The following is a 26,762-nucleotide window of genomic DNA, read 5'->3' on the forward strand; positions in this document are numbered from 1 at the left end:
GCTCTCTAAGTAACAGTGAGGCTAAATGTGCTTGGCATTACTTACTCTTAAATGGGACAGCAGGTTTTGGACTTGGCAGAGATAAATGTAAATATCCATAAGTTATACTGCTGTTAACGGAGCAAAACATCTGTTGCACCACTGACATACATTGAATGTTGTGAAGTTGCTATATTTGCGCTGTGGACACAAACTAAACTTGCCACAGAAGGTTAAGACTTGTTATATTTAATGAAAGTAATCTTTTAGAGTCATAGGCGTTTACAGCATGAAAACAGGCCCTTTGGCCCAACTTGTCCATGCCACCCAGTTTTTACTAAGCTCGTCCCAATTGCCTGCATTTGGCCCATATCCTTCTATATCCAGCTTTCCCATATAACTGTCTTAATGTTTTTTAAAAGACAAAATTGTACCCACCTCTACTACTGCATCTGGCAGTTTGTTCCACCCTCAGAGACACTCACCGCCCTCTGTGTGAAAAAATTGCCCCTCTCAACCCTTTTGTACCTCTCCCCTCTCATCTTAAATGTATGCCCTCTAGTTTTAGGTTCCCCTAGCATTGGGAAAAGATGTTGCCTATCTACCTTAGCTATGTCCCTCATTATTTTATAGACGCAGTGCATCTTGTAGATGGTATACACTGCTCTACTGTGCATCACTGGAGGAGGATCTGGATGTTGGAGGTAGTGAATGGGGTGCCAATCAAGTAGGCTGCTTTATCCTGGATAGCGTCAACAAGCTTCCCAAGTGTTTCTGGAGTTGCACTCATCCAAGCAGGTGTAGAGTATCCTGTCACATTCTTGACTTGTTCTTGCAGAAGGTGGCAGGTTTTGGGGAGTCCAGAGAGGAGTTACTCTCCCCAGAATTCCCAACCTCTGACCTGCTCTTATAGCCACAATATTCATAGTCTGGCCCAGTTCAGTTTCTGGTCAATAGTAATCCCCAAGATGTTGAGAGTGAGGGATTCAGTGATGGCAATGCCAATGCATATCATGGGGAAATGATTGAATTCTCCCTTGCTGGAGACGATCATTGCTTGGTATTAGTGCGGCGTGAATGTTACTTGCCATTTATCAGTCCAAGGCTGAACGTTGTCCAGGTCTTGCTGCAAACGGGCATGGACTGCTTCAATATCTGAGTTGTTGCAAATGATGCTGAATATTCTGTGAACATCAGCAAACATCTTCACTTCTGATCTTATGATGGAGCGAAGGTCATTATTGAAGCAGCTGAAGGTGGTTGAGCGGCTCCTGCAGTGATGCCCCGGGACTAAGATGTTTGACCTCCAACAATTACAACCATCCACCTTTGTGAAAGGTACGACTTCGACGAGTTGACAACCCCTTTCATTGCTTTGCTGATTTTAGAGGATAGACTAATGTTTATCAACTTTTTCTCCCGGGACCCACTTTTCCCAGTCGGCCGACCTTTGCGACCCATGCCGGCCTACTTACCTTGGTCCCACATGCTACATTCACTTACCTTTATTGTGAAAGAGAAGCCTGCTTGGGCCTCACAATCTCACTCTAATCAGGTTCACATAAGAGGGCAATGCGCATAGCAAGTGCAGAGTTCAGCCAGTTCCTTTGTGTCGTCATCATCTTTGTGAGAACGGAAAATCCAACCTCGCACATGAAGGTCATAGTGAAGGGCAACAGCAACGAAATGCTGGTTTTACTCAGCACTGGATACTCCTGGGAGGTGCTACTCCAGAATGCTGACAGCCTCATTGACTTTTGCCATGTTTATAATGTGCTGTCACAGGTTAGGTACAGCAGCTTTTAATTTTGAATCAGCTGTAAGTTAATAATGGACTCTGGGGTCTCAACCTCAAAAGAAATTTTTTACCTGCCACTTCTCTTTTAAAATCTGAAACTCTCATTCGCCAGTACTTCCCTACATATAACACTCATTAACTTTGCATCCTTATTTACATTGGCACAATTTACAAAACCATTCCTCAAGAAATCAGCTTTATACGCTCTGTTCCTGATTGAACTTTCGTTTTTGACGTATCTTCACCAGAGGCCCTGGAACTCTGTTCAGAGCTAAAACAAGCACTGCTGTCCTGCCACGGACTCTCCAATTCAGATGAGAAAAGCTGGTCAGTAGGTTCTCTGCCTGTTTGTGTCTCTGGCCGTCACTTTCTGGCAACAAAATGATTCATCTTCACAGTCCTCTTTCCTTGCTTGCTGGAAAATGTAAGAAGCTTGCCTCTGTGATTTTGTGACATAAGCATACGTACAGTGCACTTGGCATCAGGTGTACATGTTACTGCTGTCGCTTTATGGCCAGAAAAATGCACACAGCTGTTTCATTTAAATGGCAGTAGCGATCGGGACCATCACGACCGATAACTCCACAGCTTCCCGAAACCCGCCCGTGGGTCACAACTGCACTTTGAAAAGCCCTGGATTAGACTAATGGGTGGCAATTGGCTAATTCGCCAAGATCTCGGATAGCTTGTTTTGCTCACTGTTCCATTAGCAGCTCACACGTTCAGGAGCTCAAGGGGAAGTGCAAGACTAACTAATGACAGACACTATTAGGTGTCTTGTTACATCAAGATTTGGTTCAATAGGCCAGCACGGTGGCACAGTGGTTAGCATTTCTGCCTACGGCGCTGAGGACCTGGGTTCGAATCCCGGCCCTGGGTCACTGTCCGTGTGGAGTTTGCACATTCTCCCCGTGTCTGCGTGGGTTTCACCCCCACAACCCAAAGATGTGCAGGATAGGTAGATTGGCCACTCTAAATTGCCCCTTAATTGGAAAAAATAATTGGGTACTCTAAATTTATAAAAAATTTTAAAAAAAGATTTGGTTCAATAGTACTTCTGAATGCGGACGCAAAAATATTGGCAAAAGTACTAGCGGGTAGGCTGGAGGAGTGCCTCCCGAAGGTGATAGGTGAAGATCAGAAGGGGTTCATCAGAGGGGGGCAGCTCTTTTCAAACATTAGAAGGGTATTGAACGTCGTTACGGCAACAGCAGAGGGGAAGGAAACAGTGGTGGTTGTGGTATTGGACGCTGAGAAGGCGTGCAGCCAGGTAAAATGAAATGAAATGAAATGAAAATCGCTTATTGTCACGAGTAGGCTTCAATGAAGTTACTGTGAAAAGTCCCTAGTCGCCACATTCCGGCGCCTGTCCAGGGAGGCTGGTACGGGAATGGGGGTACTTGATGGCAGTTGTGGAGCGGTTTGGGATTGGACCAAGATTTGTCAATTGGGTAAAGGTACTATATAAGGAGCCGAGGGCGAGTGTCCGCACAAACAACATCAGCTCGAGATACTTTTCTCTCCACCGTGGGACGAGGCAGCGATGTCCCCCCTGTTGTTTGCACTCGCGATTGAGCCGCTGTTCATCGCTTTAAGGAATAGTGCAGAGGGGATAGAGCAGGTACAACATTTCTAGTTTGGTGGGGTGAGTGAAAGCGAACCTGGCACAGTGGGATGGTCTTACTCTGTCACTGGCAGGTCGGGTACAGGCGGTTAAAATGAACGATTTCTGTTTATTTTTCAATGCTTGCCGATTTTCCTGCCAAAGGCTTTTTCCAGGGAGATTGAGGGAAGGATTACGTCGTTCATATAGGGAGGAAAGGTGACCAGACTTAGATAGGTGCTACTACAGAGGGGAAAGTAGGCAGTGGATTTGGGTCTTCCGAACAGGATGTATTACTACTGGGCAGCGAATGTGGAGAAGGTGCGTAGCTGAGTAAGAGGGGTTGATTCCCAGTGGGTCAGAATGGATGACTGTTTGTGCAGGGGGTCAGGATTAAAAGCACTAGAAACAGCGCCGCTCCCAATAGCCCCGGGGAAGTACTCAGGGAGTCTGGTAATAATAGCTTAATTGAAAATCTGGAGGCAGTTTCGCCAACACTCCGGGTTGGGGCAGGGTCAAGGGAAATGCCGATTCGGGGGAACCACACATTTGAGCCAGAGAGGTGGGATGGAAATTTTCGGAAATGGGAAGAGAAGGGGATTAGGACACTAAAAGATTTGTTTATTAGGGGTCGGTTTGCAGGATTGAAGGAGCTGGAAGCAAAACATTGGCTGGAGCAGGGGGAAATGTTTAGATACATGCAGGTTCGAGATTTTGCCAGAAAGGAGGTACAGAACTTCTCGGAGGAGCTGGCTTCCACATTGCTGGAGTAGGTGCTGACGACAGGGAAAGGGGTTAGTGTCAGTGGTCTACGGAGCTACTTTGGAAGAGGAGAAGGCACCACTGGAGGGGATCAAAGCAAAGTGGGAGGAAGAGTTCGGAGAGGATATGGAGGAGTGATTCTGATATGAGGTGCTCCGGAGAGTGAATGCCTCCCCCTCGTGTGCGAGGTTGGGGCTGATACAGCTGAAGGTGGCATACAGAGCACACCTCACAAGGGCGAGGATGAGTAGATTCTTTGAAGGAGTAGAAGATGTGTGAGAACGTTTTTGGGGGGGCGGGGGGGGCTCATCACATTCATCTGCTTTGGTCCTGTCCAAAGCTAGAGGATTACTGGAAGGAGGTTTTTAGGATAATTTCTAAAGTGGTGGACGTGAAATTGGACCCGGGCCCCCGGGAGGCCATATTCAGGGTATTGGACCGGCCAGGGTTGGAAACGGGTGCGGAGGCAGATGTTGTAGCCTTCGCCTCATTGATCGCCCGAAGACAGATCCTGATGGGTTGGAGAGCAGCCTCTCCACCCTGTGCCCTGGCATGGCGGAGGGATCTGTTGGAATTCTTGACTCTTGAGAAGGTTATGTTCGAACTGAGGGGAAGGACAGAGGGGTTCTACAATTCATGGGCGTTATTCATTATGCACTTTCAAGAACTGGATAACATCGAACAGTAGTTGGGAGGGGGTGGGTGGTGGGTGGGAGGGGGCGATGGGTGTTATTGATTTTTGTCAGTTATTTATGTGAACATGTGGGCGAATGTTTTGGGTTTGGTGGGAGGATAGGATCATTGTTATTGATATGGGGATTGACATATTTGTCACTGATTATTGTTTATTGCTGGTGGCTGTAAATTTGGGAGAAAATGTGAAAAAGGAGGAGAATAAAGAAATATTAAAAGAAAAAAAATATTTGGCTCAATATTACAGCAGGTAAGAAATTCCACACACTTGCGGTCATTCAGCAGAACAATGGCAATCATTTTACAACAGGGACTGGACCATGAAATAGTATCAGGACTAATGGTCAAGAGACAATTGCCAGAGAGCCACAATGCCGATATATAAATGTATGTACATATGAAAATTTGAGACCTAATTCCATTGTTATGAAAAAACTCAGAAAATATTCGAGTCCAAAGTACCTTTTTGCGACCAGTTATCCATACGATCATGAGCAAGAAAATTTTTAGAAATTTCCCACATGTGAATTACAAGCATGACATCCTATTCCATGACCCCTGATGAAAAGGGAATTTGGGTCATGTGTAAAGTAATTACAGTGCATAGTCTGTGTAGAAACATGAAGGCATAACTGAGTACATGAATTATCATTTTAATTTTAAAGCAGTGAATTATCCTATTGGGAGCAGTTACATTATGATTAACAGCCACATAATTTATAACCTTTCACACATAGTAAATTAGAAGCAAGCTTGGCCTTTGTTTAAAGATGCCAGTTTCCAGTATCATATTGAATACATCAAATAAAACATTCCCCAACCCCCCCCCCCAAATGTGTGCTTTTATGACAATGACTATTGGATAATTGAATAGCGCAAAGATAATGTAAAATGAAACTGAGCAAAAGAGAATTGTATTGTGAATTTCAAAATAATCTTCCATATTTCAAACAGTTCTCAATACTTCAACTGGTTGTACGGAAGTCCAAAAATATTTACAAGGTTACATTAATTCTTAAGCTTTAGAATGATGCATTATGACATTTTGACCCAACGAACAAAATAATTTCTCTCTCAAAGTAAATAGCCCAGGAAGCCTTAAGTTCGGTAGCAGTAAAACCTCGGTGGCACAGTGGTTAGCACTGTTGTCTCATAGCACCAGTGTCTCGGGTTCAATTTCAGCCTTGGTGACTGCCTGTTTGCAATTCTCCCCATGCCTGGGTGCCTTTCCTCTGGGTGCTCCCACGGTCCAAAGATATGCAGGTTAAGTGGATTGGTCATGATCAATGCTCAAGGTTATGAGGATAGCTTCGGGGGTTTGGCCTAGATAGATTACTCTTTCGGAGGGTTAGTGCAGACTCAATAGGCCGAATGTCCTCCTACTGCACTGTAGGAATTCTATGGATCTTTGGACTATTTCAAACAATGTATTACAGCAGTCATGTTGGATGCGTACAACGTTCAATGTGGTTGCATTCAAAAGTATTTTATTTTGAATGCAATCAATCTTGCCTATAATTTAGTTAGCTTTTAAACAGAAACGCAACAAAATCAGAAAACACTTATTTTTAAACAAAAAATAGGCAGCACAATAGCACAATGGTTAGCACTGCTGCTTCACAGCGCCAGGGTGCCAGGTTCGAGTCCCGGCTTGGGTCACTGTCTGTGCGGAGTCTGCACATTCTCCTCGTCTCTGTGTGGATTTCCTTCTGGTGCTCCGGTTTCCCCAAGTCCCGAAAGACATGCTGTTAGGTAATTTGGACATTCTGAATTCTCCCCGTGCATCCGAACAGGCGTCAGACTGTGGCGACTGGGGGATTTTCACAGTAACGTGTTAATGTAAGCCTACGTGGGGCAATAAACATTACTATTATATATCTCCATGCTTGCTTTTCATCCAGAGCAAATTGTTCTCATTTACTGTGGAAAAATGAAACCAAGTCTACTGCAGTTGTAAGTATAAACATACAAATTAGAAGTGGGCCATCCACCCTTCAAGCCTGCACCACCATTTAATAAGGTCATGGTTCATCATGTCCTTTGATAAAGGTCATGGTTAACCTCCCACCTACACTTGAAAATCTTAGACCCCCCTTATTTATCTCTGCCTTGAAAACAAAGATACCGCTTCCCCGGAGGAAGAGAGTGCCAAAGACTCACTACGTTCCAAGAAAAAAATTCTTATCTGTCTTAAATGGGTGACCTATTATTTTTAAACAGTGACCCCAGTTCTGCACTCTCTCACAAGAGGAAACTTCCTCCCCACATCGACCCTGTCAAGACCCCCACGATGTTTCAATCAATCATAGAATCCCGATATGGCAGGAGGCCATTCAGCCCATCGAGTCTGCAATGACCCTCAAAGAGCACTCCACCCATGCTCACTTCCCCGCCCTATCCCAATGGCCTCTTAACGTAACCTACACCGTTTCTTTTTTGGGACACCAAGGGGCAATTTAGCATAACCAAGCCACCTAACCTGCCCTTCTTTGAACTGTGGGAGGAAATTGGAGCACCCGGGAGGAAACCCGCGCAGACACAGGGAGAATCTGCAAACTGAAAACAGACAATGACCCTAGGTCGGAACTGAATCTGGGTCTCTGGCTCTGTGAGGCAGCAGTGCTAACCACTGTGCCACTCAGTGGCCTCTTACTCTTCTAAACTCCCGCAGATAAAAGCAGAGCCTGCCCAATCTCTCCTCGTAAGGCAACCCATCCATTCCTGGTATTAGTTTAGTAAACCTTCTCTGAAATGCTTCTAATTCATTTACATGCTTCCTTAAATAAGGAGACCAATACTGTACGGAGTACTCCAGTTGTGGTCTCACTTGTGTCTTGATTAACTGATGCATAACCTCCCAACTTCTATATTCAATTCCCCTCTCAATAAGTGATAACATTCTATTAGCTTTCCTGATTACTTGCTGTACATGCTTACTAACCTTTTGAGATTCATGCACTAGGACACCCTGATCCCTCAGAGCTCTGCAATTTCTCCTCATCTAGATAATATGCTTTTGTATCCCCCCTGCCAAAATAGGCAATTACACATTTTCCCACATTGTATATTTGCCAGGTCTTTACCCACTCACTTAACCTAGTTATGTCCCCTTGTAGCCTCCTTGTGACTTGTTCACAAAGTATTTCCCTACCTTTCTGCAATTTCAGCACATTTAACAACCATACTTTTGATTCCTTTAGCCAAATCATTTATATAAATTTGAAGAAGTGGGGTCCCAGCACTGATCCCTGTGGCACATCACTCATTACATCGTGCCAACCAGAAAAAGATCTGTTTATAAAAGCAAATTACTGCAGATGCTGGAATCTGAAGCAAAAACTGAAAATACTGGACAATCACAGGGGAGCTGACAGCACCTGTGGGGACAGAAGGGAGCTAACGTTGGGACTGAATGACTCTTGTCAAAGCTTTGGAGGAAGCACTGAGGGTGGCAAGGGCGCACATTATGCTCTGGGTGGGAGATTTCAATGTTCATCACAAAGAGCGGCTTGGCAGTACCACCACAGACCAAGCTGGCCGGGTCCTAAAGGAAATAGCTGCTATTTGGGACTGCAATAGATGGTGAAAGAACCACCAAGAGGGAAAAACAGACCTGATCTCATATTCACCAATCTCCCTGCTGCAAATGCATCTAACTATGACAGTTTCGATAGAAGTGACCACTGCACAGTCCTTGTGGAGACAATATCCCGGCTTCACTTTGAGGATACTCTACACCTTGCTGTGTGGCAATGGGATAGACTTTGAACAGATCTAGCAACTCAAGATTGGGCATGAATGAAGCGTTAAGGGCCAGCAGAATTGTATTTAACCATTATCTGCAACATCATGGCCGGGCACATGCCCCACTCTACCATTACCACCAAGCTAGGGGATCAACCCTGGTTCAGTGAAGAGGGCAGGAGAGCATACCAGGAGCAACATAAGGCATACTGAAAATGAGGTGTTAACCTGAAGCTACAACAGAGGATGACGTGTCATGCTAAGCGATTCCCAACCAACGGATTAGATCTTGGCTCTGCAGTCCTGCCACATCCAGGCGTGAATGTAGTGGACATTAAACAACTCAATGGAGGAGGACTCACCAAAAATATCCCCACCTTCAATGATGGAGGAGTCGAGCACATATGTGCAAAAGAACGGCTGAGGCATTCGCAACAATCCTCAGCTGGAAATGATGATAGGATAATCCATCTTGGTCTCCTCCAGATGTCCTCAGCATCACAGGTGTCAGTCTTCAGCCAATTCTCTCCATGTGATATCAAGAAAAGGTTGAAGGCACTGGATATTGCAAAGCCTGGGCCTGAATATTCCAGCACTAGTACTGAAGACCAATGCTCCAGAACTTGCCGCACTCCTAGCCAAGTTGTTCCAGTACAGCTATAACATTGGCATCTACTGGGCAATGTGGAAAATTGCCCAGGTGTGTCTTGTACATAAGAAACAGGACAAATCTAACCCGGCCAATTACTGTCCTATCAGTCTACTCTCCGTCATCAGCAAAATGATAGAAGGAGTCATAAACAGTACTATCAAGTGGCACTTACTCAGCACAGCAATAACCTGCGCCCAGATGCTCATTTTGGGTTCCGCCAGGGTCACCCAGCTGCTGACCTCATTACAGCTTTGGTTCAAACATGGAGAAAAGTGCTGAATGCCAGACGTGAGCTGAGAGGGACTGCCCTTGTCATCAAGGCAGCATTTGACCGAGCATGGAACTAAGGAGCTCTAGTTAAACTGGAGTCAATGGGATTCGGGGGGGAAACTCTCTGCTGGTTGGAGTCATAACTGGCACAAAGGAAGATGGTTGCGGTGGTTGGAGGTCAATCATCTCAGGTCCAGGACTTCAGGGCAGGACTTCCTCAGGGTAGTGTCCAAGGCCCAACCATCTTCAGCTGCTTCATCAATGACGTCTCTTCCATCATCGGGTCAGAAGTGGGGTCGGAAGTGGGATATTTGCAGATGACTGCACAATGTTCAGCACCATTCGTGGCTCCTCAGATAGTGAAGCAGTCCATGTCCAAATACAGCAAGACCTGGTCAATGGCCAGGCTTCGGCTGACAAGTGACAAATTGCATTCGCATCACACAAGTGGCCAGCAATGACCATCTCCTGCAAGACAGGTTCTAACCACCGCCCCTTAATATTCAATGGCATATCCATCGCTGAATCTCCCACAATCAACATCCAGGGGGCTACCATTGATTAGAACCTGAACTGGACTAGTTATATTAATACTGTGGCTACCAGGGAAGGTTAAAAGTTACGAATCCTACAGCGGGTAACTGGCCTCCTGACCCCCCCAAAGTCTGTCCATCATCTACAAGGCACAGATCAGAAGTGCAATAGAATACTCTCCACTCACCTGGATGAGTGCAGCTCCAACAACACAAGAAGCTCCAGAGCAAAGCAGTCCGCTTGATTGCTCCCCTTCCATAAACATTCAAACTCTCCACCCCCGAACAGTGGCAGCCGTGTGTACCATCTACAAGATGCATTGCAGTAACTCACCAAGTTTCCTTAGGCCGCACCTTCCAAACCCATGACCCACAACCATCTCGTAGGACAAGACAGCAGATACCTGGGAACCCCACCACCTGGAGGTTCCCCTCCAAGTCACTCACGACCCTGACGTGGAAATATATCACCGTTCCTTTACTGTCACGGGGCCACATTCTGGAACATCCTCCCGAACAACAGTGGGTGTAGCTACACCTCAAGGACTGCAGCGTTCAAGAAGGCAACTCACCACCATCCTTTGAAGGGCAACTAGGGATGGGCAATAAATGCTGGTCTAACCAGCGATGCCCACATCCTATAAATGAATTTTTAAAAAAGACTTGAAATATTAGCTCCCTTCTCGGTCCAAAGACCTACTTATGTCTACTCTCTGCTTCCTGTAAGCTAGACAATCCTCTACCCATGCCAATACGTTCTTGCTTACACCATAAGCTTTTATTTTCTGAAATAATTTTTGTTAAGGCATCAGGGTGGCATGGTGGTTAACCACTGCTGCCTCACAGCGCCAGAGACTTGGGTTCGATAGCGGCCTTGGATGATTGTCTGTATGGAGTTTGCACATTCTCCCTGTGGATTTCTTCTTCCCACAGTCTAAAGATGTGGTTAAGTAGATTAGCCTTGCTAAATCACCCCTTAGTATCCAAACTTGTGCAGATTCTGTGGCTTGGCCATGCTAAAATTGCCCCTTGGGGTTCAAAGGTATGCAGGTTAGGTGCGGTTATGAAGATAACGTGGCTAAGTGCGAGGTTATTCATTCTGGTCAGAAAAATGAAAAGGCAACTTTTTATCAAAATACAGAGTAATTTCAGAGTACTTCTGTGCAGAGGGACCATGCATGGATCGCAGGTAAAGGAGGTAATAAGGAATGCAAATGGAATGTTGGCCTTTATCGCTAAAGGAGTACAGAATAAAAGTTGCTACAACCGTACAAAGCTTTGGTGAGACCGCACCAGGAGTACGGTGTACAGTTTTGGTCTCCTTATTTGAGGAAGGATGTCGTTGCATTAAAGATGGTTCAGAGGAGGTTCAATGAGATGAAGGGTTTGTCTTATGAAGAGATTGAGCAGTTTTGACATATACATTGTCTTGAGTTTCAAAGAATGAGAGATCTAATTGAGAATTATAAGATGATAATGGGTATTGACATTGTATTGACAAAGTAGACATAGAGTCATGTTTCTAGTGAGGAAATCTAGAGCGAGGTCATAGTTTTAGGATTAGGGAAGCAGCTTTAAAGCAGAGCTATGGGGAAATTACTTCTCTCAAAAGGGTTGTGAATCTGAGAATCAGAGTGCAAAGTGCAGTGGATGCTGGGACATCAAGTATATTTGAGGATATGGACAGATTTTTAATTAATGGGCTATGGAGAATGGGCAGGAAAGTGGAGTTGAGGCCGAAAGGAGATTCACATTGATCATATTGAATGGTGGATCAGTCTCGAGGGGCAGAATTTGCCTACTCCTGCTCCTAATTCTTAGGATAGGCAGCACAAGTGGCTAGCACTGTGGCTTCACAGCGTCAGGGTCTCAGGTTCGATTCCCCGCTGGGTCACTGTCTGTGCGCAGTCTGCACGTTCTCCCCGCATCTGCGTGGGTTTCCTCCAGGTGCTCCGGTTTCCTCCCACAGTCCAAAGATGTGCAGGTTAGGAGGTTAGGTGGGATGGCCATGATAAATTGCCCTTAGTGACCAAAAAGGTTAGGGTGGAAGTGAGGGCTTAAGTGGGACAGTGCAGATTCGATGGGCTGAACGGCCTCCTGCTGCACTCCAGGGATTTTTTGATATGGCACCTTCTCAAATGTCCACGGGAAATCCAAGTTTTGTACATCCACCACGTCTGCTTTATCCAAAGCACATGTGGGCTCCTTCAAATATCACAGTCCAAAGATATGCAGGTTAGGCACATTGGCCATGCTAGATTGTCCCCCAGTGTCCAATAGTTAGATGGGGGTTACAGTGGTAGGGCGGGGGAGTAGGACGAGGTAGGCGCTCTGTCAAAGGGTTGGTTCAGACTTGATGGGCCAAATGGCCTCCTTCTGCACTGTAGATATTCTATGATTCTATGAAAGAACTCCAATAAATTGGTAAAACACGATTTTCCTTTCACAAAGACTCTGCCTGATTGCCTCGATTTTATGTACCTTGCCATGACACCTTTAACAATTGCTTCCAACAGCTCCCCTTTGACAGACGTTAAGTGAACTGGCCTATAATTTCCTGCTTTCTATCTCCCTCCCTTTTTAAATATTTGCTATTTTCCAATCTAATGGCACCTTCTCCAAATTCACAGGATTTTGGAAAATTTAAAATCAACACATCAACTCTCCGACTTGCCACTTCTTTTCAGATCCTAGGATGAAGTCCATTAGGACCCGCAGCTCCAACAATTTGCCACAGCCCACTTCCCACATGAGGAGAAGGAAATGAATAATTCAAACTTGAATCTGAATTTTCTCCTGAAACAAACGTATTTTAATAAAATAAATAATAAAATAAAAAATTAAGTTCTTCTTGAATTTTATTTCACAGCATAATGTGAGTCAATGGTTGATTTCTTTTTGAAATTTCGGGGTTCAAAACAGAAACATCCGTTTACTTTGAAATTAGTTATCTTCACAGTTCTTCAATTACTTCAATTGAGAATTTTCACAGGCTGTGTACAATTAATGATCTTTAACATCTTTCCTCAGGTGTTCTTACATTTTTATTTTCAGCATCAAAACCCAGGATGAAATCCAAGGAAAATAATTGGAATGTACCCCCCATCTCCACTCCTTACAAAATTGTAAAGTCAGGGGTGGAAAGTCCATTTGTATTTTGAACATCAATAAGTCTCAAAATAAATTGCAAAAGAGCAACAATGCACAGGTAATCTAAATTACAACCCACAATTATTTACAGCATTCACAGCTGTTACACTTTGATATTGTCAATGGCAGTTCCAAAAGTCCACGATGACAAAATATAAGTAATATATTTTAGCAGTAAAATACATTTATAATATTTGAATGAATTCTATTACACAATGTTGCTGACTGAAATTCATGTTTTAGTAGCATATAATATCATGAGGAATAAATATTTTGAAGCCTGACTGATCAATTAAATTCTTCATATTAATATAATATGCTGAAAACAATATATTTCTATTGTTCTTAAGCTTAAAAAAAAAGATTGTCAACATTTTGAATTAAAAATTGGATTGACTGTTTTGGAGCTGTGCTCCAATAACTTATTTATAATTCCACTATGTTTAAGCATAATTTGGTGCTTGTTTTATTCTCCCAGCAAGCAAAACATACATTGAATCCTGCAAAAACTACTTGACTAACTATGCTTCCAGGTTATGCAATTTAGGTAACTTTGTTTAAAAATAAATTGGATTATCCTTTTTAATGTGCTTGATACCCTTTTTAACTGTGTAGTTTGTCAGCATTTTTATTACTATTTGCAAGCCAAGTGAAAGCAGACACATGTGAACTAGACGAAATACACAGTAAATACAAAATTTCACAGTAAATGTCAAATCATGCAATGTTAAAGTCAACTTCCTGCACATGAAGCATTACCATTGCCATACTCTTATTATACTTGGTTGCAAATTTTTGTACATTTATCATGTTTACATTAATAATGGAAACTTGATACATTGTCATTGCACCCTCCTACCACAGGTGGTGTTGTAGCCATCAGCTCTGGGTTGCCCAGCTCCTCCTGCTGTACTGCAGAGAAAGTTCTCCATTCCATTTAACTCTACTTCCTTGCTTTTGGAGCTTCCCTAAATTTTGCCACTGAAATTATAGTAGCGTATAAAACTAGAAATAAATGCATGACTTTAAAATGGGGATGAACATGTGGAGTTTGCACATTCTCCCCATTTCTGCATGGGTCTCACCCCACAACCCAAAAAGATGAGCAGGGTAGGTTAATTGACCACGCTAAATTGACCTATATTGGGGGGTAAAATTGTGTACATAAATGGAGATGAAATTGCATCCATGGTCCATTTTTAAAAAAAAACATTCACAGGAGCTGGCAAGGCTGACATTTATTGTCCAAGCATAATTGCCCTAGTATAGAACATGGAGTAAGACACTTTGATTTCAAGGGAGTGATTTGCTTGGCCATTTCAGAGGGCAGTTAAGAGTCACAACATTACTGTGGTCTGAAGTCATATATGGGCTTGACAAGGTAAGGACGGCAGATTTCCTCCCGAAAGGATGCAAGCGAACTGAAGGCGGTGTGGTAGTTTTATGATCAATGACTGATCAATGACCATGACTGATAATGAATTTATTAATTGAGCTTAACTGATAGGATTTGAACTCATAACTCAAGACATTTATTTGTGCAGGCCTTTCGTCACCAGTCCACTATCATAACCCAATGTCGGGGCAGCAGGGTAGCATGGTGGTTAGCATAAATGCTTCACAGCTCCAGGGTCCCAGGTTCGATTCCCGGCTGGGTCACTGTCTGTGTGGAGTCTGCACGTCCTCCCCCTGTGTGCGTGGGTTTCCTCCGGGTGCTCCGGTTTCCTCCCACAGTCCAAAGATGTGCGGGTTAGGTGGATTGGCCATGCTAAATTGCCCGTAGTGTCCTAATAAAAGTAAGGTTAAGGGGGGGGTTGTTGGGTTACGGGTATAGGGTGGATACGTGGGTTTGAGTAGGGTGATCATGGCTCGGCACAACATTGAGGGCCGAAGGGCCTGTTCTGTGCTGTACTGTTCTATGTTCTATGTAACCATATCCAAATATATCATTCAATTTTCCCACTGACAAACTATCTATCCCTGCTTCACACAGACTCCCATATGCAACACACAGATGATGAACGAGTACATTAAAATTCTTCAAGACATTGTATTCTATGGGCATCTTACGTGTAATACCTACTCAAATCAAGAACGCCAAACAGTTATTCTTCCTCTGTGGGTGGTGCCAACCCACTCTTTTCAGATTAAACCTTGAACTTTTCACCCCTAGCCATCAAACTCAAAAACTTCAAAAAGGTATATATTGACGCTCCTGTTCACTTCGAATTTCTCCCATTGTAACTTAAATGATTAGTCAAATTGATTTTACCCACGCCCAGAGTTCCCCGTCAGGCTTCAATAATAAATAAATGTGAATCTCACATTTTCGGTGAAGTAGATGAAAAATAATTCCCTGACCATCCAAAGTGAGAGTGCCAAATAACTTTTATTTCTTTGTTCTGTGTATGCTTTTCACTGAGTTTGAAATGCCTGTTTTTTCTGTGCCTGCAAGAGTGAATAAGTGAGCCATGCACTTTCCATAATATGACCAAAATGGTAAGTTTAGCACACTGGGCTAAATAGCTGGCTTTTAAAGCAAACTAAGGCAGACCAGCAGCACAGTTCCTTTCCCATACCGGCCTCACCGCCTACTTGTGACAATAAGCGATTTTCATTTCATTTTGCTGGCCCTCCAATTCACAACGTGTCAGTGTTGGGCTTCTTTCTCCTTCTGCCAGAGTGACTGTACAGTAAATAAATCTGCCGGCACCTGCTGGCAATTTGCCAAGATCCTAAATACAATACTTTGGCCCTGTTTTCATGGGTCTTTTCTCTATTAAGATTATAATTTTGCAAAGAATTTGTATTTTCTACCCAGATGAGATTATAAACTGCTAGTTACTCGAGATTGTGCAAACTATGTTAATAAATACTTCTATTGTTTTTACAGTTCAGGAACACTCATCCTCACTTAAAACATAAATGGCCCAGATTTGTATGGAAAGATATCCGCATCTGAACAGCATAAACTGTTCGAAATGCAACAGCTTATAGCGAGGATGAGATGGGCCAAGAAATGAAAATCATAAATTGCAGGACAACTCCAAAGGATTTGAAACGCTCTCCCATTAGCTTTGGGAAAACAGCATTTTCCAATTAATCTCCAGATGTTTTTCATGAAATTGCACATTAATTGTCTCTAAGTTTGGTGCATCATTTCTTCATGTTGTGAGCCATTTTAGCAGATTTTAAAAAGACAAAATCTTGTATTTTTATTCTTACTTCTCCTTTGTTTTTTTTCTCTCCCTCTATTTCTCTCCCCCAACTCTAGTTTATACTTCCTTTTCAATCCTTCCTCTACTTTTATCTGAATCCTTAAATATTAGTGGTTAAGGAGATTAACCTATTTGTTCCATTGTTCTCAAGGATCCTAGAGGCTGTATTACTTTGTCATAGAATGTTAAATAATTGTGTCATCAGTGTGGCCACCTAAAATGGCCACCCGCAAAAAGTGATGGGAAATGTGGCTAATCTGGGACATAGACAGGCTGCAGCCCGCAAATATACAAACTGCAGCCCAGACTTTATGCAGAAACTCACACCGGCAAAAGGCTATTTTGGAGATCTTCCCGGGACAATGAACTCCAAGTAGAAACTAACAATAAGTGGCAGACTGAGCAGCGCCTGCTTTCCTTATTTGGGAGGGCCTCCGTTCCTTGGACACTAATGGCCATGGCTGACCAGGACCCGCCCAGCCATTAAGGTGTCCGCCCCTAATTGGTCAGGATCAATTAGGGTGATCAAGACCCTATTAATCCATTGGACCTTCACCTGGGACTGCCCAAAAGGGCACGAAAGATAAGAGGATAAAAGGAACTGCGCAGGCCATCGCTTGCTCTCTTTCGACTGCAGCACGACAGCTACCAAGTTTAAGGGCCCACTCCATCCACCAACAACTTGTGTGATTATTTTCCCATTGTATACGGTTAAATACACTGGTTATAAAAGAGCAACATATTTCTGGAGCCTCTGGTGGGATTCGATTAAAAGTAACTTTGTTACTCTGAAGGATCCCACAAAATATATTAATTAGTTTAAAATCAAAAACAACTGGTGTGAACTCCGTATTGGATAAATCATCGAATTTTGGAGTGTGCACTTACCCCATGCAAATCAAACAGAGCAGGATAGGGTAAACTGCAAATTTGCATGCAAATTCAAGGACATTGGGCTGGAAAAAACCACAAGCCATACCCGCTGCCCAATCGACTCCCCATCCCCTTATTCCAAAAGTAAAAGGAAATGGCAGCTCAGTTGATAGAGAGGAAGATGAACCCGCAACAGACAAAAACAGAGATAGCCGATGTGAAAGAGAATGTGTTAACGAAATATCTAAAAGGGAAAGACTGGCCCTTGTGGTCAGATTTCTGCGCGAACACCGAGTCAGGTCCTGGGAAGATTGGACAAACTTGGTGGGAAGACTCAAGTCAGATATATCAAAAACGTGTGCCGAAGTACAAAAAGCCACTGGCTGTAGTGCGCTGCTTGGCGCAATTGCTAGGAACCGAGGAGGTCCTAGAGACCGTCTGTGGACAATTATTAAAGGAAAAGGAGGAAACTTAGAAACTAAGAGGAACACCTGGGAAAACTAGCTGACAAGGACAGGGAAATCGCAGATCTTAAACGCGCCCACCAGGCCAGCATAATACACCTTATTACAGGGGTGGGCAAACTTTTCCGTGCAAGGGCCACATTCAGAAATTCACAATTTTAAAGGGCCGCATAGTATATTAAGTAAAATAATTACTTCACCCGGTTATGATTCTGGGCGCCTCATATAGAACATAGAACATAGAACAGTACAGCACAGAACAGGCCCTTCGGCCCTCAATGATCACCCTACTCAAACCCACGTATCCACCCTATACCCATAACCCAACAACCCCACCCCTTAACCTTACTTTTTATTAGGACACTACGGGCAATTTAGCATGGCCAATCCACCTAACCCGCACATCTTTGGACTGTGGGAGGAAACCGGAGCACCCGGAGGAAACCCACGCACACAGGGGGAGGACGTGCAGACTCCACACAGACAGTGACCCAGCCGGGAATCGAACCTGGGACCCTGGAGCTGTGAAGCATTTATGCTAACCATAGAACAGCACAGAACAGGCCCTTCGGCCCTCGACGTTGTGCCGAGCAATGATCACCCTACTCAAGTCAACGTATCCACCCTATACCAGTAAGTAACCCAACAGCCCCCCCATTAACCTTTAAAAAAATAATAAAAAATAAAAAAATTAAAAAATTAAAAAAAAATTTTTTTTTTTAATGACTTGGTGGGCCGCATAAAGACCTTTGGCGGGCCGCATGCGGCCCCGCAGGCCGTAGTTTGCCCACCCCTGCCTTATTAGTTTTCAGACTCATTAAGGAAAAGCGTATCAAGACACACAATGTGTGTCTCAATAAGAGAGGAGGCCGAACATAGGGTCACTCAGCTAGAGCCAAAACATTCTCATTTACAGGCAGCCTTAAAAGCACTCCACCAATCCACCAAGGAGCAAAGGCAGGCTAGCGCTGACCATACTAAATGCCAGCACAAAATGAACAGGTTAAAATCATTACTCTCAGTTCAAGGGGGATTTTGTGTACTTTCGGGACAGTCGAGACAGAGGAAGAAGAGATGGCGGATTGGAAAGCTCTAAAATGTATGTCATCCGAACTGAGAGTCAAGAGCAACCACCACCACCCAGAGTAATAAATGCACCAGCTGCACCCACAACACTGGTTGTTCAAGTTACACCAACTGCCCCATCCCAGACCACAGTAATTGTTGAGACCGTCCCAGTGCCCATGAATCCGGTCACTATAGAAAGAAGGATAGGGAATATCTTGGGTCCCACTATCACCTACACCACCCTGCTCACAGTGACCCAGCTGAACGATGCATGCCACAAAATTACTATCTTTGAAACCACTGCTGATCAACACTGCTTTTTCGAAGAGATTTGGCAGCAAAAGATCATGTACTGGTTAGATGAGAGAGAGGAAGTTAAATTAATAGTTATGTACCTTAGTCAATCTTGGCGATGCCCTGGGATTTATACCTCATTGTACCAAGTACCAAGGTTTACATGCACCTGCTGCTAAATGGGCCATTTGAGCCCCTTGTTTTAAGATTTATGATGAAATATTGTGTAATGTAAAGCTGCTGCTTTAAATCTCTGTATTGTAAATAAGTTTGAATGTGTAAGCAAGCAGCATAAGATTAATTTAATAATAAATTGCATTTGATGATGGACTGCATTTGATGATGGACTGTACGGTAGCATTGTGGATAGTACAATCGCTTCACAGCTCCAGGGTCCCAAGTTCGATTCCGGCTTGGGTCACTGTCTGTGCGGAGTCTGCACAAACTCCCAGTGTGTGCGTGGGTTTCCTCCGGGTGCTCCGGTTTCCTCCCACAGTCCAAAGATGTGCAGGTTAGGTGGATTGGCCATGATAAATTGCCCTTAGTTTCCAAAATTGCCCTTAGTGTTGGGTGGGGTTACTGGGTTATGGGGATAGGGTGGAGGTGTTGACCTTGGGTAAGGTGCTCTTTCCAAGAGCCGGTGCAGACTCGATGGGCTGAATGGCCTCCTTCTGCACTGCATTTGATGATGGACTGCATTTGATGATGAATTTAGGTAATATTATGTAATGTATTTTGACTAAAGTAGAGTAGGGCCTTCATTAACCAACAGGTGACTGGGGATGCAGGGCAGGTATTGGTCTGTGTCTGTGATCCACCACGCTTAGTGTTCAAGATCAAGAGGATGGATATGTAGCCATCTAAAATGGCCACCCGCAAAGAGTGATGGGAAATGTGGCCAAGTTTGGATACAGACAGGCTGAAGCCTGCAAATATACAAACCACAGCCCAGACTTTATGCAGAAACTCACACCTGCAAAAGACTATTTGGAGGTTATCCCGGGACAATGGGCTCCGGGTAGAAACTAACAACAAGTGGCAGACTCAGCGGCGCCTGCTTTCCTTATTTGGGAGAGCCTATGTGCCTTGGACACAAACGGCCATGGCTGACCCGCCCAGCCATCAAGGTGTCCACCCCTAATTGGTCAGGATCGATTAGGGTGATCGAGACCCTATCGATCCATTGGACCTTCAACCGCTCAAAAGGGAACGAATTGCTCGCTCTCTTTCGACTGCAGCACGACAGCTACCAACACCAGCTAAGTTCAAGAGCCCATGCCAACCACCAAAGGACGACAACCGAACACAGATTACCGGCAAGAACTGCAGCCTCCGCCAGATGACTGGAACCAGATGAGGCCTTATCTACTCTGGATCTTCCGGTCACCAGGAAGTTAAGTCAAGGTCATTTTAGAATGCTAGTAATGTATTTTGACTAAAGTAGAGTAGGGCCTTCATTAACCAACAGGTGACTGGGGATGCAGGGCAGGTATTGGTCTGTGTCTGTGATCCACCACGCTTCGTGTTCAATGTGCATGACGTGTGATTAATTAAGTAAACAGTCTTACGTGTGTGTCAAATAAAGTATTATTGTACTAAACAACTTGTGTGAGCATTTGTCCATCGGATATAGGTTAAACACACTGTGGTTATAAAAGAGCAACATCAGCTTGCACTTCCAACAACTTTGTGGGCAAAAATGTTAAACCCGAAACATGCACCGTCTATCAAATGACCTGCTGGGAGATGCCTAATTCCAGCAAAATTTTGGTCTGTATGCATTTTCACAGTGGTTTGAAGTATAATACTTAAAGACATAAAGACCTTTCTGAACTCTGGCATTTTACAGTCCTTTGCTCATTAAGTAATGTGGTCCTGTCTCTCGTATTTTCAAACTTGTTGATTACTTGTTGTTTAAATATATCAACTGCGACTTCGTACTCCATGCCAGGCCTTTAAATACTTTCTGTCGTCAGTGGAGTCTGCTTTATGCTTTCCCTCGCCGTCACTACAACTCACTCTGCTTTTGGTTTCCTTTCTGAAATCAGGGTCTCCGTTTGCTTAATTTTTAATAAGTAGACAGATTTAATTGTAATTCTGTGTGACGTGGTGGAAATTTTTTTTTAATTAAGTCGTCTGCAAGTACTTTCTGGGTTTATATTTGTGCATGAGAGAGTTTAGCTATGATCCAGCATTTTCTTTCTCCTGACAAAAATTTTGTTCCCATTCTGCAGGAATGTTCAATTGTGACAGTTACTTGGTGGCTAAGTGAATGGAATACTTATTTCATAGTATTTGAAGTTCAACAACTTCATTCCTGTTAATCTGAAGAGTGGGATCTTCTTTCATCTAGCGCTTTCAAGGACGATTGTCACATTCTTTGGGAATGTGAAATCTCACAATTCCACGATCTTTGAGTACATCAACTCAGGAAATGTTCCACGTGTATATTCATATCCAAGTGTCCAGTGACATGCCCCACATCAATTTAGGTGATTTGTATTGACATATCCCAAAGGCATTATCCCAAATAATGCACAGGGTATTTTTCCTGTGTTAAGTTGTGATTCTGTCCTATGAAGTTCTCAAATTTCCCACTCCCCTTACTTCTGAAGCTACAATTCAACAGACAATGGTATTCCTCTGGTAATCTTACATACCATAACTTGGTTTTAGGTGGCCCAACCACATTAACGTTGTGATACACAATATGCTCCCACCACCACCTACAGATGCAATATCTTAGGAATGTTTCCGCCAAAGATAGTTTTTAAAATTTGCTTTCCCGGTACTTCAAAGCAACAAAAACACGGTCATATGATTATCCTCCTTGTACTCGGTGTCCAAATCAACATATATTATAGCCTCCTAACATATGAAATGGTGGTGCTGTGGTTATGATACTGGTCTAATAATCCAAAGAACAGATGTTAAAATCACAACATGATAGTTGAAAAATTTCAATTGGAGAAAAAAATTGTTATCTCGATTGCCCAAGTACCCAACTGGTTCACTAATGGTCTTTATGGAACAAAGCCATACACGACTTCAGTCCCACATTACCACAGTTGACTCTTAATCCTCTCAAATGGTCTTGCAAGCCACCAAGTTGTATGAAACTGCTACAATTAATATATCTCCTTCACACTTAGCACAGCAGATGGCATTCCTTTGATATTTTTATATACACCAACATTGCAACAGGTTTCCCATTAATGCTACGATGTAGCGATACGCTCTCACCACACCTACAGATACATGACCTTAGCAATAAATGCCGGACTTGAAACAACATGCTGATCCCAAGAACAATGTTATTTTTAAACTGATTTTTTTTTTGTCACTCCTTCCTTAATATCACCCAGTCACACGTTCTCCATTTACCTGGTTTTCTTTGCGACCTTGAAGTCCTAAGTGTTCCTCTGAGATAAAATTACCTTTCTACATGTGACTCTACTCAATGGACAAAGTTATTCGGCAAGGGCAAAAACATAATGTTGCACAGAAGTTTGAGCTGTTCGAGTTTAGTTTCAGAATTTTAGGACAAGTGGCAAACAACTTTCAGAATTCCAGAACTATGCTCTTATATCTGAAAATTATTGCACAAAAGGACAGTGCTAAAAGTGAAAAATATTGTTCCTGCATACAATTAAGCCAATTTTAATTTGGAAGAAAAGAGGAGCAATAAATTAAAATCACAAGACTGAATTCTAAAAATACTGACCTGCAACCCGTTCAGGAAGTAGATTCTCAGATATTGCTTGATTAAATATGAACAGGGGCTAATGATAACTTATCAATGCACGAAGGCGAATAATAGCTCAGGAATGCCACCAATTAAGAGAATACATTTCCTGAAAATAACTTCAAGTCAATGTCCCAAAGATAAGACATGGAAAAATAACTTGTTTTGAAGTACTGCATGCTTACAACATTTTAAAGATTGATATATGTTCCATTATATTATATAACAGAAAGTACACACACACACACACACACACACACACACACACACACACACACACACACACACACACACACATTAAAATACCCATAAAATGGCTCCACATCGGAAATTCAAAGTTACGAAGTCCATCGAAAAACGGGTTGTTGAAGCAAATGCATTAATGCAAGAATGACAATTGGGGGGGGAATATGTATTTAAAAATTTCAGAATTTGGATTTATTTGCTATTACACCAGCCTTATACTGGAATAGGATCCATCACAAATTCATAGAAATATTATTTGTTGTTCACTCCTGAACACAATTAATGTACCACCACTCTTCCCCAATGGCATTCCATCACCAAGCTAAACAGCATGTTCCAGCACACCGGCAAAGGTGTTTTGCCAAAAATGCATTTTAATTACATTTTGTGTATTGTAAGGTTATGTGGCACCAACCATTGTAATATCATGTTGAAATTCTATCAGGCTTGGCTCAGTGACAGTTCTCTCACCTCAAGAGATATGGTCACAGGTACAAGCTCCATTCCAGAGACATTGTCACATGAATAAGGCGATTCCTTCAGTGTAATACCAAGGGAAAGCTGCATTATTTCGGATGGGACATAAAACTGATCCCCCATCACTCAGGTGAGCATAAAAGATCGCAGATTCAAAGACACGCACAAAGGTCTCCACAGTCACTGTTTCGCTCTCAACCAATTATTACTAAACAGGACATCCAATCACTATTGCATTACGTACCGAGGTTACAAAAGGAATTCTATACATGGAAGTTCTTTTTAAACCATTTTACATAAGAAACAAACCATTTCAGCAACAAATTGAATACAATAGTTTTTAATGCCGTTTAGAAATGGTGCCTGTGCACATCATTTTCCCCGAGTCTGCTTGGGTTTCACTCCCAAAACTCAAAGATGTGCAGGTTTGGTGGATTAGGTGGGACACTAAATTGTCCCTTAATTGGAAAAAATAATCGGGTACTCTAAATTTAAACAAAAAAGAAATAGTACCTGTTGTGGTGGCTGTTCATCCATAATAAAGTAGAAGTAGGATCCTTTCACCTAAGATATTAAATGCAGCAAGTTTATTGACATTGCATGATTATCACATACATAAACCTTTGGATTTTCCTCAGAGCATTAATTACAAACTTTTTAGCTTATTACACTATTCAAATCCAGAGATGTTTAGGACCACTTAGCTTTATCCTGTAATTAAAAGTAAATTTCACCTTTGTAACTTAGTTAATGAATGCTACCAAACCATATATGTGCTCGAACAAAAGTAGCACTAATTTAAACATTCATATTTCCAATAGATTGACAGAGACCAAGATGTTGGCCCACTCGATAGCATAAGAGTTCAAAGGTTTTGGATTAAAATTCCAATGCAGATATAAACAATATCATCCCGGCTGATATTTCAGTGATGAAGGAGTACCACACTGTTTAAGACGCAACCTTTCAAATGGCATTTTAAACCAAGGTCCCGCTGACTTATTTACTCAGGTGGATGTAAAAGATCACCATGGTATCATACAATTTAAAGCAGGAGGAATTTTTCTGCAGCTCGGGCCAACATTCTTTTCAGCACCACCTGAAAATAAAAGCCTCTGATCTTGTATTTGAGGAATCTTGCTGTATAGGAATTGAGTAGTGTGTTGGCCATACAATAATGACCATTACAATATAGGACGTATGGCAGCCAACCTATGCACAGCAAGCTCCCACAAATATCTGCCCCAATTCCCTTTAGACTTTAGATGACAAAAATCTTATCAATCTCAATTTAAAATGAATCAATCCAGCATCAAATGTTGCTTGCAGAAGAGTCAAAAAGGGTGGCCTTTTTAAAAAATCTCAATCTCATGTGTATTCTGACCAAAAAGGTAAGTTCTTGGCTCATTGTCTTCTCCATGTCTTTCTACCTGTGCCAGGTCTTTGCTCTGTGTGCTACTCAGAAAATGTTCTGTTTTATTTTTTTACTTCTTTAAAACAAAATCCACAGTTGGGTATTGTGTCATGGGAGTGCCCTTTAAGGTTTTTGTCTTACCACACGGCTTCAGTGATGTCATTTTGTGGGTGGAGCTGAGCTGTGGCTGAGATTTTTTTCAGTTAAATAAAAAACCCATTGATTATAGAAACCTGCTTTGGTAACTTAAAACAGATATAGTTTGCTTTCCGGAATTAGTTAAATCTGCTGGTGAGACGGGATCCGAATCTCAGGGTGAGCCAGTCTTATTCAAGTGACAATGCAGAGTGCTGGGCCACGCCCTTAAAAAGGACTTTTTGGTTTATGGGATTTTCTTTTTGAATTGGAACAGTTAAGGGAGAATTCATGAAGTGTTTTGCATAAATTACTGTAGCTGTGTGGTGTCTTTATGTTTGTAACTGATAAAAATTATTGCTGTGTGATATATATATATATATATATGTTAACTAAGTTCTTAGAATAAAGCTTGTTTTGATTAAAGTATCTAGGAAGGCTGAATACTCACACCTGAAGGGAAGACTCTTATGCTCATCCTAGCCAAACTCAACATAACGTTTGTAGGTCAGGTGGACTTTATAATATACTTCGGAGTTTCTAAACTCTGGCCCATAATAATTGGGAACAAAAATGCTATCCTGATCAGCAAGTCGTCACTGGACAGCTATTCATCTTTGACCTGCAGCCTCATGATTGACCAAAGCAGGTATTTCGATTAGTACTTTTGTTGAAATGAACAAACCATATCTTAGTTTAAACTTCTGACCTCTGATTTTCATTGCCTTTTGTTATGTTGCAAACGTTTTGCTGGATGGTAAACTCTCGCCCAGAACTTCCAATCTCCAGACAGTTGTACCCGGGAGGTATCCCAGAAAATACGCTGAGGGACTTCATGGAGGTCCCGCCATGTATGGACTGCACTGTAGCTGCTTGGGAAGTTTAAACTTCTGATGTACATTACACTGGTAACCATCCAAAACTCTAATCTAAATCAGAAATATTGGATGGTTCAGACTCTCTTAGCAGAATAGTTACCATGGAAAAAATAGAAGGATTAATATCGCTAACTCCTGGCTAACAGTCACTCCCCTCCCAAATCACCCACTTACTTTCACCTTGGCTTCTCAAAGTCCATTTAAAAACAGAGACCCTTAAACTCAAATAAAAACAAAAGATGCTGGCAAACTCAGCAGGTCTGGCTGATTCTGAATTAATGTTTTGAGTCCATGACACAGCTATTACGCTATTAAGACCCTGAAACCTACCTGGTTTAAGGCAACTCCTGCCATAAAAAGGGCTTCACTTCCCCAACGCTACTGCCCTGCATTGAAGGACCCGGGAACCAGGTATGCTACACATTTCTCACCAGGTCCACGTGAAGAGGTGAGAAACATGCATCTCAAAGCCTGGTTAATTAAAAAGTAGAGCAGCATTCCCATTGTGACTGTCACCCCTCAGAAGTTCTGGATTTTTGCTCATGAAATGATGGACCAAAACTAGAGCTCTGAATGCTTACCTCTGCTGGATACTGTGCTGGATGATCTAAAGATGGTGCAGATCCACTGCTGTAGCAACTCTCCAGTAATCACCTCTGCGAATTTGTTTCTTTACATGACGTCTTGATTGAAGACCAGCATTCTGCTGTGAAAACGGAGATGGCAATCCAGATTTTAATACAATCACTGGTTCTGCTCATAATTT

General features: G+C 42.7%; 1 protein-coding gene across 2 annotated transcripts in view; it reads right to left on the reverse strand.

The window, feature by feature from the left end:
- nek7 (NIMA-related kinase 7) overlaps window positions 1-26,762 on the reverse strand; it is a 265,715-nt gene that overhangs the window by 134,241 nt on the left and 104,712 nt on the right. For both annotated transcript variants that reach the window (XM_038794849.1, XM_038794850.1), the window contains exons 2-3: window positions 26,578-26,702; window positions 24,083-24,133 (exon numbers count right to left, since the gene is read on the reverse strand). In XM_038794849.1, coding sequence (XP_038650777.1) covers window positions 24,083-24,106 — 24 coding nt within the window. In that variant the 5' untranslated portion in view covers window positions 24,107-24,133; window positions 26,578-26,702. The remainder of the gene's footprint in view (window positions 1-24,082; window positions 24,134-26,577; window positions 26,703-26,762) is intronic.

Source organism: Scyliorhinus canicula, chromosome 4, assembly GCF_902713615.1.
Source record: "Scyliorhinus canicula chromosome 4, sScyCan1.1, whole genome shotgun sequence".
NCBI classification, from domain to species: domain Eukaryota; kingdom Metazoa; phylum Chordata; class Chondrichthyes; order Carcharhiniformes; family Scyliorhinidae; genus Scyliorhinus; species Scyliorhinus canicula.